The sequence below is a fragment of the Epargyreus clarus genome, unplaced genomic scaffold (assembly GCF_041222505.1).
Source record: "Epargyreus clarus isolate Ecla_fem2 unplaced genomic scaffold, WU_Ecla_fem_2.2 ptg000012l, whole genome shotgun sequence".
Classification (NCBI taxonomy): Eukaryota; Metazoa; Arthropoda; class Insecta; order Lepidoptera; family Hesperiidae; genus Epargyreus; species Epargyreus clarus.
Genome location: NW_027332220.1, coordinates 5,528,338 through 5,545,334, shown reverse-complemented (window position 1 = coordinate 5,545,334; position 16,997 = coordinate 5,528,338). Strand labels below are relative to the sequence as shown.

The following is a 16,997-nucleotide window of genomic DNA, read 5'->3' as shown; positions in this document are numbered from 1 at the left end:
ATATGTATTCTACGTCACATCTAATCCTATCTGAGGTTGATTACAGACGTCCATCGGCGGAAGCAGCCACTTACCATCAGGTGTACTGCATGCTGATCTGCTACTCCTATATTATAAAAATGACTACCTACCAATAAATAAATAAAGATTAACTCGTATTAAACATTTTTTTTAATATAATAACTATTAAATAAGATAGTCAGTATAATCGCACAATAAATGAAGCAAAAATTTCAATATACTTATAAATAATAAGTTAATAAAAGATTTATAAAAGCATATATTTTATTAACTTGTTCATTATTAAATAAATAAAAAAAAAACATTTAAAAAAATATATTTTATTTTCAATTATATAAAATAAAAAACATTATTTAGTTTATTGTTTCGCGGACCCCTATTTTATCCTAAATTAGAATTAGCCTAAGATATTCTTTCTAAAATTAGGTATCTAATCATTATAATCTAAAGTTAGGTAACTCTCATATGTATTTGGTTAAACGCTGCTATTTTTATTACACACAGACTCTTCAATGTTATTTGTATTCATAAATACAAAGTCGCTCTCCTTCATTGCCTTCAGTGTGTCAACCGGCTCATTCAATGAACTCAGTTAAGAATTACATCAGTTACAGCATTAATCAGTCGTGAATTAACCTCCGTCCAAAATGCAGTGTATTCCTAAAAACAGCTTGTTGGAACATCGACCTGAAACCTTCCTAAGTATCAGGAAGGAATACAACCTGGATAAGCCTGGAGAGATGGAAGACGCAATCAGGATCCTGAGGGAATGGGTGCAGAAACAGCATCATTTTAAAAAGAAGGATTTTTGTAAGTTTATTTTTTTCTTTGTAAGGAATTACAGACTGAGAACCTTCTCCTTTTTTGAAAACGACTAAAAATTATGTAAAGAAATGAATATTTTTCAAATAAATAATTTATTTCTTATGGCATAATTCAATGTGTGAAATATTTGCAGGTGTGTGCATAATTTCTATATAAGATTATTAAGAAAATGGTATTTTAGATAGAGAAATAAAATTTTTCAGACGTTTTTAAAGTCATATAAAAAGCAGAGATAGGTAATAAGAGATAATCTTTACGCTTAGTCAAAGGTTAACTGAGAAGGATTAAAATTATAGGTACATCGGACAAACAAGCAAATAAAACATAAGAAGAATTATAGTTACCAGGCATATTATTTTTCGCATGCGATCTGTGCTTTAATAGTTACCATGGCTTTCCTTGAGAGACTACTTACTTATTGCCAATTTTAGATATAAAATTTGTAGTGTTTACTCGCTTTATCCTTGAACTAATCGTCAAACCGTAATAAAAGTGGTGCTAATAACGTAAAATATCAAACAAAAGCATATACAAAACCCTTGTCAAATAATTTGATTCAATCGAGCCACTAGTTCTTCATTGGAATGTTACATATCATCGCAAAAGTCAAGCAGAGAGACAAAAATGCGACCCCACAATCTTAAATTTTTACTTTACACTGCCTCCCTGTTCACATTCAAAAAATAAAACTGTGTCCTCTAAATTTTGCACGCCCAGGACCAACAGTTGTAACATTTCAGTGGACTATTAGTTCTACGGCAGTGATAGTGGTGGTTAGGAAACTCGGCCTCTCGATCGAGGGGACCGAGGTTCAAATCCCGGGCATGCATCTCTGATTTTTCAAAGTTACAAATACGCACAGTATTGGAAATTAATTATTACTTGCTACACGGTGAAGGAAAACATCATGAGGAAACCTGCATACCTGAGAGATTTATAAAAAAAATGTAAAAATCAAAGGTATGTTAAGTCTACCAATACGCTCTTGGCCAGCGCGGTAGACTGTGGCCTTATCCTTCTCATTATGAGAGGAGACCCGTGCCCAGCAGTGAGACAGTAATGGGTTCATGATAAATGATTTTATGATGGGTTTAACCTCCTGGGATCTTTCGTCATATATATATTACATAGAAAAGAAAAAAATGTAACAGCACCATCTGTCAATATTTACGAGATCTTTTAGTTTTATTCGATAGATAACATGTTGGTCCATCATTTAAAACTGTGATTAGCTGATAGGATGATACTATTTTATTGCATTGTGAATTTTAACCAAACGATGGCGTCACGGTCGGAAACAAGTAGTAAGTGAATTTGAGATTTTTGTTCAAATATCGATGTTTTTATAAAAAATATGTATTTTTATCGTTTATAATAAATCATTTTTACTAAATATGAGTCTGCAATGCTTGTAGGTTACATTAAAAATTATGAAATATCGGATGAAAGTTTTATGTCATACTGGTACCACATGAGTTCCCAATTACTACTGTGAATGGAAGAGTCCCAGTGTAATACTCATACGACATAAACATTTTTCTTTCTCGAACTTCATATTTTAATGTTATTCTTGTTTGTTATTACGAGCTTACGCAATTACGAAATATCCGCTATGCTAGACGACTCAAAGCTAGACTTAACTGATGAAGATGACCTAGAAGACGTAACATTACAATGTCATGATGGCAACAATGACTCGTATTCTGGTTTCTCGAATTAGAATTCGAATTCGGTTTATTGAAGTAGAAAGTTGTGCAGGTTTTGATATTTTTATCGGGTCCTCAATTATAATTAATGGAAGGGTCCATCCTAGAGCCTTGAGGATTTACTTTGGGTGAATCGGCAGTCCGCAAAATTTGCGAAATACTTATATCAGATTAACATTTTTATTGTGTTCATTATTTCACTAATACAAAATTGGAAGACTTTTTGAAAGGAGGTTTTCATATAACGATAACTATTCAACTAAAATAGATTTGCAAAGACCTGCGAGTTTTCTAATGAAAAAAGCGACGGGAATATCGAAATCATTAGCTAGGATAAATAGTTCTCACATGGTGGTTGGACAACAAAGACACTGGACTGTGTCATTGCACTGAATCTGACAGTAATTCGAGTTCGATTGGCAGTTCGAAGACGAAGACATATTAATAGAAGGCTAAAATAAAACCCATGTCAACCGAAAGTTTCCGTTATCATAAAGTAAATAATTTAGTCCATTACTCCAACGTTCCAAATAAATGCAGAAAACCAAAATACAGCAACTACAAGAGCATATTGTATTAAATGCAATATATATTTCAATAAAACATAATTGTTTCTTATAATTCAACAAAAAAAAATTTTTTTAATCACCAATTTATACTTTTTGTAACCATATTTTGTGTTCAGTTATCAATTGTGTCATAATAAGAACGTACCGCAAATTTATTAAAAAAAATACGTGTGGCACTCGGAGACTGCCGCGGTAAAGCTATTGCATAGCATTTTTTATGCTATGAAAACGCTCAGAAGGAATTCCAGAAATACAATATATTCTTCCATAATCATCAACATTTACATTAATACATCTTTATCCACTATTTTATCATATCTCCATTATATAAGACATTGCAAATATCAGCTGACATTTCATAACTCCAAGCAAGACTGAACATTCTAAAATATAAAATAGAAAAGTATTTAATAAGTGACATAAAGTATTAACAACCAGCAATATAAATGGATCAATGCGATGTGCCTGTGACATTTGGCCGAATGTTACAGGTACATCGCATTTTTCATTAATAAATGCACTTGGTTTATTCATATTTAAAACACTTTGTACACAAATTATTTGTACCATAAATCATAATGGCGTTTTGATTTTGTGCTGTCAAGTCTGTCAGTTGTAATTGTACGTTTAAAAATAACAAACACTCTTTTACGTTATTTTATCAATCCAGAATTCAACATAGCTTATGTTGATAAAACATATTATTTGGATAATATGGTAATATAATTTTGAATTTTATACTGGGAATATAAAATATACTTCACGCAATTTTAAGATTTCTGCACGGATTATAAAAAAAATGTGTATTACTGCCATCTGTGTTCAAGTTGACGAATTAAGGTTATCAAATAAAATAATAAGGAATGTAAAATAATACTTTATTCAATTATATCCATATTTTTCTATTGACAGTCAACAACTCGGTTACCTGGAGACTTGATATCCAACAGTCCTCCACCGCTATTTTCACTTACACCACCAGGGGCGCCGGCAGCATTTGGTCAAGGTGACGGCGCACCAGTATGCCATTTTCAGTTCTGACTTCATAATGGAGTCTACCTAATCTTCGGGTGACGACTCCGAACTCCCATTTAACTCTTGGGTTGGTGTAACTGCGGACTTGTACCTTATCACCTTGTCCGAACTCCTGCGTTGGCGGTGCATTGTAATGTAATCTGGATAGTGGGGCGGATTTCTTAAATAAGGCATGCATATAGGTTCTTACCTCTCTGCCGAACATTAACTGATAAGGTGATAACTCTTTTGTATTGGGTGTACGTCTCAAGCGTGCCTTGACAGTTAACAGTTTATCAAATAAACTTCCGCTCTTGCTGATATAAAAGAACATTCAGGTATTAGCCGATTATTTTCTTTTTGTACATTCAAAAATTTAAATTTTAGCTTTGTATATATTTCTTCAAATTCGTACCTGTATTTTATTTCCTCTTCTAAATTTTCTTCTTCTGTAAGCCATTCAATATTTTCTTGAATCGCGTAGAATTTGTTCAAATTTTCTTGTAAAGAATTCAGTCGTATATTTATTTCTTCAATGTCAATTTTTTCTATTCCCGAAATGTAATTTTCGGTTCGTTTCATTAACCCACGTAATGTGGCTCGTATTTCCTTATTGTTTTTTAGTTCATTCGACATCTCGTCGCCAATATCATATAAAATAATAAGGAATGTAAAATAATACTTTATTCAATTATATCCATATTTTTCTATTGACAGTCAACAACTCGGTTGCCTGGAGACTTGATAGTTGGATATCAAGTCTCCAGGCAACCGAGTTGTTGAAAGGTGTTACTTATTTTCGTTACGGAATTTCTCAATTCGGTCGCCGCGCTCAAAGCCCGCGATAAAAGCTATGCAATAGCTTAATAGTATTATTTTTACTTTAAAAAAATATTTATATAATATGTGTACTGTGACTTTATAACGGAACATATTTTAAGTTTATTTGATGACTGTGATATATGTTAGAAAAAATATACAAGACAACAGACAGTTAAGTTTACTGCTGAATGTGATTGTGAGAATCATTTTTTTAAATTGAGTGTGACTGTTTAAAATTATAGATTAAGATATAATTGTACACAACACAGACAGTATTTTTTTACAATACATTTCTCATATTACCAAAATTTTACATTAATATATATGATTAATGTTCTATGTCATATATATATGACACAAATAATAGTTGTAATTGGGAACTCACGTGTTATATATATTACATTGAGAAAATCCATATTTTCCGACTTACATTTTTTGTTATATTTTTTCCTGTAATTCTGTTACCTATTGTATTGGTCAGGATAAATTTAATTCAAATTCCTAACAACTTTTTTTCCTGGGTCCCAGGAGGTTAAGAGATTGCTGTACATGCCTATAATTGGCTTACATATAAGTATTATCTGTCTGGTTGTATGTTCAATGTAAATGTGTTTATATGTTTTGCTGTTGGTATGTCTAAATAAATAAATAAATAAATAAATAAATAAATAAATAAATAAATAAATGATGATTATTTCTAGAGAAATTGCATAAAAGAACATTAAGAGAGATATGAGAGAGAACATTAAGAGATCTAACGAATTAATTTTGAAAAAAAATACTCCATATTATTATTCTATCAAAAAGTGTCGCTCATAAGGATAAAATTCTGGAAAATATACATAAATGACAAAGTAAAGTAAAGCTCATATTAAAGGTTCCGTAGCCAAAGGGTAAAAAGCGGAACCATATTACTACTAAGCCTCCGCTGTCTGTTCATCTGATCCAGGACTGTATTGGAAAAATTGGATAGCGTGATTCAGAAAGATGTAGCGCCATCTGTTGATGTTTCAGAAAGTCCCATAATTATAACTCTACCATTGTAGGATTTATTTCGTCTCATGGCGCAACAAAAATCAGAACTACTATTTTTTAGGGGCAGACCCAAAATATTATGACAAGTCACTGATAAGGGTAATTTCAGAAGTAATAAAATAGATTTTATTTTTTAAAACGTGAAAGTTTTTAATTAGCAGGTTATAATAGTTATATAACTAGCGAAGTAATAACTTATTATTACCTAACAAGGGAATAACTTTTTATTACCTCGTTAATAATTAACTATTACGCCTTTTCGTTGTCAACCTATTACTGTCCTGTGCTGGGCATGGATGTCCTCTCCTGGTCTAATCCTTCTCATTCCGAGAGGAGACCCGTGCCCAGCAGTGGGCAATAAAGTGTTTACGACGTGAAAGGATTGTGTTCGGTTTGTGTAAGTTTCTGAATGATGTTGATCCGTTGGTCCGTTTTTACCCTTTGGATACGGAACCCTAATAAGAGATGGCACGTTATAAAAGTTTTCTAATCATTTCTTATGCATACAAGCTTTAAGTGACTCTACCAGAGCATCACCATTGTTTTGTAAAGTATGTTTCTGATAGTATTATATAAATTTATCATAAATCAAGTCTCTTCATAGTTAATTGGAGACTGAGAAACTTATTATAAATTGAAAAAATATTGCCTTTAAATTTTAACCTTTAAAATATATGTTGGCTAAGACATTTGGATATCTCAAATATGAATGAACCAATGAATAATTGGTAAATCAAAAATAACCTTTAAAATATTACGATCGTATAAAAATGCACACAAACATAATCAATAATGTGTAATTGACATATTTTACACTATTTTACTTTTATTTCATTATTATTAGTTTCTTGTTCCTTGGGTCAATGGTATTTACCAACATTATAATCTAGAAAGGTTAATTAATGTATTTAACCATAAGAGCTTATTAAGAGTTCAGTGCAGTTCAGTTAATTGCAAAATTACCGTATAAACAAAAGAGAACAATAACGGAAACGGGTTATTACGTTTTAGTATCAAGGAAATTAGTGTAGATAATTGCAGCGATTTTAAAATGACCTATGGTCACTTTGATATTATCTTTACAACATAATTATTATTTATTTATAAAATAAAAACGATGACGTCAACTACACGTGAAGAGTAAAATTACATAGTATGAAGCAAACAAGGAAGCAGTCGCCCTGTTAATGCACCGATTACTTTAAAATTTTATTGCACATAATATATGAATTGCTTTAACTTGTTTAGTAAATTTTAATTGGAAGGATAGGCATCAGACAAATGTTTCCCACTAACTTACCTTCCTTAAACAAAAAATTCCCCATAATAGTACATTATGCAAGTTTCCCCCATTTTAGAAGATATTGATGCAAGTGAAATCTGAGACGATCACAGTGAAGTATTAAGTATACTATGTTACAGGGTAAATTTTTAAATGGGCCTTCAGGGCTAAATCCGAAAGTACAAGAAATAGTCAAAAATTCTGAAAGGAGTTACGGGGCCGATTTTGATTAAAACTCAAACTGGATCATTAGATTTTTAAAAATATATTACCCTAGCCGGAAATAAAGCGATTTCATTTTGGAAAAGAAACACACCGGTATCATTACACCCTCGAATAGTGTCGCTTATAAGGATCAAATGCTGGGAAGTAATGATAATGAAAAACTAAAGAAAATTGAGAGCAAATAAATAATTAACATTTATTATCTTAGTGACCGGGGTATTGACCTACTTGTTTAATTACCTGCCAATCAATGTATAACTATTAAATAAATAGAGCAAATAATATAAAGAGGAAATGTTTTTTATCAACGACAATAATAGGTATTTATTATATTTATATAAATACTTACACTGTATTTATTTTTCGAAAACTGAAACGAATTAGAAATAACTTCGTATTTTGGTATTATTTTACTTTTCAATATATTTCCAATATCTCTTCCTTACCACATCCTTCAAACCAGAACACAGCAGTGCTTACCATTTTAAAGGCTTCTATCTCTTTCAAATTGTACAATATAAAGTTTGTTTTAATCATTTATAATTATACTTTTTAAGTTACGTGTTTTTTCAACACCAAATCGTATTATTTGTCCGCGATTATTTTAATATTGTCCAAGTAATGATACTTTTCTGAAACACGAAATATTCAGTTTTTCTTTAATTCACCCGAATCATTGCCTCATGAATAAGTAAAGTCAAGAAGGAGTCTCAACATTTTTACATCAATAATCTTGTAACCAGTTATCAAAATGACCTTAACCGGTTACATATGAGGTGATGTGTAAATTTTGAACTTGTCTCATGATGGAAAAGAATTAACCTTGAATGAACGCAACGTCACACTAAAATATCATATTGCTTTTTTTATTAGTCGTTTAATTTAATTTTAAATTGTTAAGCAGATGTTTTTTTTAAGGTATCAAATAATACATTAATCGAACGATCAATCATTTATTCATTAACTCAACGGAATCATTCATTAATTCATTGTTTGATCAAATTGAATCATTATTCAATAAATCATTCAATTTATATAAAAAATACATTTTAACATTTTCTTATTTAATTTTAATATTTTTAATACATAGATCACAGAAATATAAAATTAAAAACAAATAAATATGTTGTTTTAACTTCATTAATAATTACATAATTATAATATTTTTGAAAACTTCTTGTTCCGTGACGTGTGCCGTCATCCAATGTGACGCGTCCTAAATTATTATATAAGCACCTAATAAGCTACACTTCGATGTTACCTTAAAAATAAAAATTAAACCCAGAAAAGTAAGACCGCTGCGCCATAAGGATCGTAACTTAAAAGATATTTTCCGAAATAAATAATTAATAGAATAAAAACTGTAGTGACCTCTATATGTCATTGAATATAAGATCCAAGATAGCACTTATAAGATACCTAGATAATTATAAACCAGAAATAAACTAGCAGTAAAAACGCTATTACTCACCTTGTTAAATGATGCTTTTGGGAGTTAACAAAAATGATTTGATGAGTTTTTAGCACTACGTTTTTTGGTATTTCGTAATTACGAGTACAAGGACTATATCTAACGTTTGGCGTCGATGTGCATTTACTATTGAAATAATATAAGTTAAGTAGAAATAACTAAATTTAGTAGCAATTTTTTTATTAGAACGTATTAAGAGACAATTATACTTTACACACATTTCACATTTTGGAATTTCACATTTTCACTGTTTTGGAATTACATTTTGATAATCAATGGTCCATAGTTACCCATAGTCAAATGATTGCGATTGGATAAGATCCTATGACGCCAGAGTGCCCGGTACCGGTACGGTACAATATCTGATATTGTCAGAATACATGTTCTGGCAAGTTGTATGTGTCAGATCCCGTATTACGAATAAACGCTTTCTACACTCACAGCCCCACACTAGGATTCCCTGTGTCGTGGGTGCCATGGACACACACATAGACGAATACACAAACACCTAGACCCAGAAACAGAAATCCTAATTCATCATTTAGATAGAGATATCCTCCGGCCAGATCTGTCTGGCCATATGGCCAGACAGATCTGGCCGGGGACCGAACCCGGGACCCTTTGCGCGTCAGACCGGTATGGTGATCGCTCCGCCACGCGGGTCGTCAGAATTAAGAGGCATGTATGGTCGCACCGCGATTTGATATGGTGCCTCGATCTGAGCACTAATGCGACAGTAACTACATATCCCCACAGAGAGAAAAAAAAAATATAAGAGTAATAAATTAGTAACAAACACGAAGGAAAATAATACATATGCATATTATGTACGATTACAGAAGTGTTCATGTGTCGGCGCACCGCTATTTAATACTATTGCGCCTTCACATGGCTCGATCAATACATTTTTCATATATGTCGAATAAACTATTTAAACATTAATTAAAATAAAACAATAAATACTAATGTATACGTGGTCTGCACAACCTCGGTTAGCCGCCTCTTCCGGCACCCACGGAAAGAGAGAAGGAGGCCCTATTCTACTGCGTCGGGGCCTCACGGCCCTGCCCTCCAATTTAGTAGCCATTGTCTACCACGTCAGTTATCATATCGGTACTATTAATTTGATAAATATATTTGATACGACTTTATTTATGGAGAAGAGAATCTCAAGCACGGAGTTTTCCTCATGACGCTTTCTGTGTATATATACAGGGTCTCCCGTACGTACAACGACAAACTTGGGGAAAACATAGGAACTGACCTCTCAGAGGAAAAAATACCTCAGTAAAAGTGTCACCGTTTTTGAACTACTTATCAATTGTTTTATACATTTTTGAAAATTCAACCCTATTCGTCTTCTTTCGTTAACTGCACCAAACCTAGTAAAACGTAGTAAAATAAATTTGGTGATGTGGGGATCATTTTTTCTGTAAAATATTACTAGATAGTTGTTCTCCCATTGAATCGAACGATGTTCATGTTCATGTATAATATAATTCTTAATTTATAAATAAACCAGTAAGCACAGATCTGTATTTGTTTTTTAGATACAGGTAAGCAAGTAAGTAACTAAATAGCAAATAAAATATTTAAAATTTTCAGTAGTTGATTTTGAACGGCAATTTGTTGTTCAGGTAACTACGCCTTTCCGAACGAAATTGCGCCTGCTCATGCTGTTGCGTTGGTCTGCGTAATTGTGATTTCATATAAATAGGCAGTGATAGCCTAGTGGTTAAGAAACTCGGACTCTCGATCGAGGGGTCCGAGGATCAAATCAAAAGCACACACCTCTGATTTTTCAAAGTTATGTGCGTATAAGAAATTAATTATCACTTGCTAAACGGTGAAGGAAAACATCGTGAGGAAACCTGCATACCTGAGAGATTTATTACAAAAAAAAAAACTCAAAAGGTATGTGAAGTCTACCAATACGCACTAGGCCAGCGCAGTGGACTATGGCCTAATCCTTCTCATTATGAGAGGGGACCCGTGCCCAGCTGTGGGACGTTAATGGGTTGAAATCATAATGATTTCACATTGATCTTCTGTTTTCTTTGACCTAACCTCAAATTTGTTCGAGATTATGTTTTTGGTTCGATTCGCCATCTTTTCACCTACCTTTAACCTTATAAACCTTGTAACCCTTTGATTTCTTGTTTATTTATTTTAGTGTCTTCATTTGTTTCAGCTGATCACTACCTGGAGGCAACTATCATTGCTTGCAAGGGGTCCATAGAACGTGCTAAGACCCAAATAGACCGGATGTGCACCTTGAGAACGCTTCTCCCGCATTTTTTTGGAACGTATAACGTTAAAACCGATATGGGGATCGTGTTCGATGTAATGTAAGTAAATGTTATTTTTTCATAATATGGGAATAGCACACGAGCTATTCCCACATTATAATAAAAAAAATGATGACGAGAATGATGGTAAGTGGTTACTGCCGCACATGGATATCTGTAATGAACCCCAAATAGGATTAGATATTCCTACCTGGAGTCGGCCATAGGTAAGCTGCTACCCCTGAGGATGAAGCTAGAACGCCTCGGAAAAATATGTCTTCCTTACCATACCCTTCAAACCAGAACACAGCAGCGCTCAACGCTGCTGTTATGAGGCAGAAATCGGTGTGGCGGTGGTGCTACCGGAGTCGAACCACAAAGGGTTCTACCACCTTAACGATTTAATTGATTTAGCAAGGAGCAGACGAATCATCTAATGACTTTTCCTATAGACGTCTAATACGATACGAGACGATGGGACGTCATATATTTCGGGTCCTAGTATGCTAAGGCAATGTCAACATAAGGACGGTGGATTCCCTCTTTGCCTGGACAGTTTCTCGGTTGGTGTATACCCCCCGGATTCTTGATATCTATTCATGATAATATATTGTAATTTATTATAGTATAAAATTAAAAAAATATACATGTCATCCCACTGTTAAGTAGGTGATTCGGTACTTATGTGTCCAGCTCGAGCGGACGGTCGGCCTCCTCATGGTCGGAGGTCGCCAGTCCAGGGAGAACCCGCGGGAGGCAGGCGCCCCGCAGGTGGTCGATCTTGTAGGGGTCCCTTTAAATGGGAGTATGGTCCGACCTCCGCCCCTCATACATTAAGCTCGGTGGTTTGGTACCTTACTTTCTCTTCATATCAGAACACAACAACGCTTAATTATTCTTATATTCAGTCTCTCTGCTGCAGCTGGAGATATGGGGTTCCAATCCTAAACACTGATATTTTCACAAATTGTTTGCGTAAATCAATTATTGAGTTGTCCTTTATTTTTTAAAGGTATGTGAAGTCAACTTTATACTAAAAGAGCGTAAAGAAATACAGTCAAAAATTCTAGATCTAAATGGATATTTAAAGTTTTTTTTCATGTTTTTAATTTCAGGACGGCAGTAATTCTTCCAAAACTGACTCCGGATTTATACAGAGTTTTTCTGGTCAAAATTAACAAGAAAGCGTACCTAATTAAAGACTACTTAAACTACTTTATTCATAACATAATTGTAAGTATGGCACAACTGTACAAAATTTCGTGATAATAAGTAATTAATATTGGAAGTCGAATGAGAACTAAATTGGAAAGCTTCATCTTAAAATCACAGTAAAATATATGTGACAGTGAAACTCCTGTAGTCTAAAGAAGTCGAATTATGTACTTTACCATCGTAACCCTCTTGTAGAGGTAGTAAAGAGTTAAACATTGATATTACAATAAGAAATTTATGGATTAAATTGTAAAGATTTTGAAACTGGTCCGACTTCGACGGCACCACCTGCAGGCTGCAGAAATAGGTGTTCTGCCTCATAACAGCAGTGTAAGTACTGTGTTCTGGTTTGAATAATGGTGTGGTAAGGGAGACATACTTTTCCGAGGCGTTGCAGCTTAGTCCTGAGGACTAATGAGGTAGCGCATAGCTAGAGATGATAATTCAAATAACTTTTTCTCAATATCGGACCTTTGTTCAGTATTGGACAAAGACATATTGCTCAAACTAGTGAGGTGACTGACTGAAAGGGTTCCTTTATTATAATTTTCAGTTAGCCGAATACATAAAAACGCACGACTACTGCCTTGGTTTCCATATTATCTTGGATTTAACTGAGATGAACATAATGGACTTCTTACCAAATCTAAACCCGGTACAGATACGACAAGCGATGACCATAATGATCGTAAGTATACTTCTACTGTTTGATTACCAGATATTTTGCTTAAAAACAGTAGGGTGACATATCTAAATGCTTTACTTCTTAAACACAGAATCTGAATTTGCTCTGCACATATCGTAGATTTTCCATAGCTATGTGCATTGTGCGTATTACAAATGCATCTGGAAGTTGTCCTACATTCCCATTAAAATTTTTCATAAAGCTGTAAAAGGTGTAAAAAAGTGAAGGAAATAAATCAGCATTTGACTCGAATTATTTATCGGTTCATATTATTTCTCTGGTTAGTTCTAGACTTGATGCTATAATCATCTATACTTCCTACACCTGTATAGTGACTGCCCGCAACTCACCAAGAGATGGTGCGACACGTTTCTGAACCATGCCATCGAAGTTTTCTCGACATTGAATTGAGACTGTCGGAGCTCGGTCGCTCCTTGGACATGATCAACTAGCCCGGCGATTGCTAGTATGCATGATCAATCGCCAAACCCCTAGATCCACCTCATTGATGCACTCGACACCATTAACGAAATTAAGTTCATTTTCTAACGATTTTACTACAGAGTGACTTTATTTAATGACGAGTTCTTCATACAATTTTTTCAGGAAGGTTACGGTATGAGAATAAAGGGAATGCACATCTTCTCACCCTCAAAGCTAATAGACTCCTTCGTAATGATACTGAAACAAGTAACCAGTCCAAAAATAGCAAGTCGAATACATTCTTATACGACTTTGGAGCCCCTGTCGAATATCGTTCCCTTTGAAGTCTTACCATCTGATTATGGCGGTCAAGAAAGACCCTTGAAAGCTATTTTTGGTAAGTAACAATCTGAAAAATAAAACATTAGTAAGTATAGGTACATATTACTTAGTCGATGGTTCGACAATGACGTAACCTTGGGTATTAAGTATTTTAGTAATAGAAGCAGATTTCGAGGATACAGCTCATGTCATGACGGCAAGTAGCTATTGCCGCACATGGAAATCTGCAATCGTTTTGTCATTTTATAATAGTGAATCAATACTTTGTCTACTTTGTGTGTACAAATTGCATGGTTTACATTTAATTCTCTTGTGCACTTAAGATGACCATTTTGGTTGGTTTTGCCAAGTAAATAATCAACTATGTCATTTTTTATGGCTATAAGTTTGTCCAAACAATTAAATTTGACGTTTTTATTGGTTCTTCAGGCCAAAATTCATATCGACGAAAAACAAAGATTTTTGGAAGTTTACTTTACTTTATTATATTCATAAATAACGAAATGTACCTTCCGATGAATCATAAACAACATTCAGCACTATTCCTGTGATTAAACTTTAGCAATTTAGGTTGCAATTTAGCAATTTACATTGCTAATGTTCAACTGTAAGCTGTGTTCACAGTAAATATTAATAACAATTATCCACAAATTCAATGCATCAAATTACCAATTATTGTAAAAGTGTTAATTAAGAGATTATTGATTGTTAACTATATCAGGCGCTACTTTGCGGAAATCCATGTTTATAAGTTAGGGCTTAAACTACTTCGCAACAATCCGCTACTAATATAATGATATATTTTTACATACTACATACTGCATGGTTTAAAATTTATACCATCATACATATTGGTATAGTCCGCGCCAAACTGATAGTCCGCTCTGAAGTTGTTGCGAGCAGGTGTAGTCATACAATTTGCTATGGCGACGCGATTCATTTCTATATTCAGAGCGGACTAGCAGTTTTACGCGGACTATGACGAATTGTTGCGAAGCAATTTTAATCCTAACTTAATAGATTATTGATTTTAATATTACAGAAGAATGGAAGGACCTTTTGTCTTCTAAAGAGCACTTGGAGCATCTAGAGAGCATGAACGAAGCTGGTACTGATGAGTCATGCAGACAGACAGACAAATTCAACGAACAATACGCCGGTATGCCTGGAACATTCAGGCTGTTGACCGTGGATTAGAAAATATGTATATTTAATGGATATTGGGATATACATAGTATATAATAATAACCTTAAACTCTAACGTTTATACAGTTATTGTAAAGTAAATCTTAATATTACAATAAATTGGTGTAACCTTCTGGGTTAACCGCCGGAGTCGAACCTAAGGGTTCTACCACCTTCTGAAGGTGGTAGAACCCTTTGTGGTTCGACTCAGGCGGCACCACCGCCACACCTATTTCTACCTAATAACAGCAGTGTTAGGCGCTGCTGTGTGCCGGTTTGAAGGGTGTGGTAAGGTAAGACAGACTATTCCGAGGCATTCCAGCTTAGTCCTCAGGGGTAGCAGCGCAACTGTGGCCGACCTCAGGTAGGAATATCTTATCCTATCTGGGGTTGATTACAGATATCCATGGGCGGCAGTAGCCACTTACCATCAGGTGGACTGCATGCTCGTCTGCTACTCTTATATTATAAAAAAAAAAAATGTCAAGTTTCAAAGTTTGGTATGCAAAACATAGATGTATTGATTATATTGATAACGGGTATTAATAAAACATAGAAAGGTTAAGGTTTTCCTTTAAGAATTTTACTTCAATGGGGATTATTACAATACTATTACCTAAATGTAATTTATAACTTAAAGTCCACGCGATTGCTTTTGGGGAGGAAGCTAGTTTAAGCCATAAAACCATAAGCCAAATAAAAACTGTTGTCAAGTGTAGATTAGTAGATTTAGTGGCAAAAAATATAAATTTATTTTTTATCAAAATATAAATCAAAAATAGTGAGCCTTCTTTTATAATTAAGAAACACTGCTCAAGGTCACGGTCATGTAAATTATAATATTATATCCTTGTTACTGCTCCGGTGCTTTAAAACAATAAGTTTATTTATTTTTTTTGTATTTTTTAAATAAATCAACAAAGCAACGAAAAAAAAAACATTATAACTAAATGTAAATTTATAATAGCCCTGGAATTGTTATAAACATTATTAATTAAACTTACTTATTCACATACCTACTTCGTGAGATGATTGTCCCACATTACTCCCATATAAATAATATAGTTGATTACAGAATTTGTATTTATGTTTTTGTATTCTCCTTTTTTGTATTCAGAGCCCAATTTTTAAATATCTTTTTTTGAAAATGCATTTTATAGCCCACAGTATGTAACTCCGTTATCTAAAGTAAAATAATTAGTGCAATATACTCGTGTATAACATCCAAATATTAAACTCACACTTCTTTTTACACAAAAAATATAAAAAAAATGCAAAGCCTTTCAATATGTTAAAAAACTTTTTAAATATATTATTATTATACCTTTTTTTTATTTTTCGTAAAAAAACAGCTGTCTGCCTTCTTCCTTACATAGACTACACTGAACATTTTTTAAAAAAAGTAAGTAAAAATTTATATTGTTTGATGTAAAAAAAGTTTAGCACGTTGCGCTGAGCCTCTTTCTGCGTTTCTATGAATATTTATGAGTTGTTTTGTAAAATATCATGTTAAAAGTTGTATTTTTAAAATCTGTGCGTTTTTGTAGATTGGAAATTATAGTGACATTAATTTATGTTTTAGATAATGTTGTCTGTAAAAATGCGATCTGTGTTGGTTTTTATTTTGTTTTATTATAGTGAATAAATTACTATTCAATTCTATTTTTTATTCATTCACACGCAAACCAACCTGTGAATTTTTAAGGAAGCTCACTAAGTTATTATAATAAAATATTAATAAGTAATTATCTCTTATACATATATAAAATTCTGGTGACACAATGTTAGTTACCGTACTCCTCCGAAACGGCTTTACCGATTTTCACCAAATTTTATATGCATATTCAGTAGGTCTGAAAATCGGCTACTATCTATTTTTCATACCCCTA

At 33.3% G+C, this 16,997-nt stretch overlaps 1 protein-coding gene across 1 annotated transcript; it reads left to right on the top strand.

The window, feature by feature from the left end:
* Positions 1-577: 577 nt before the first annotated feature.
* LOC140746195 (uncharacterized) lies at positions 578-15,241 on the top strand. The gene is made up of 6 exons (XM_073078243.1): positions 578-831; positions 11,162-11,318; positions 12,374-12,491; positions 13,027-13,161; positions 13,765-13,978; positions 14,966-15,241. The coding sequence occupies exons 1-6, from the start codon at positions 669-671 to the stop codon at positions 15,118-15,120; spliced, it is 942 nt and encodes a 313-aa protein (XP_072934344.1). The 5' UTR covers positions 578-668; the 3' UTR covers positions 15,121-15,241.
* Positions 15,242-16,997: the final 1,756 nt, after the last annotated feature.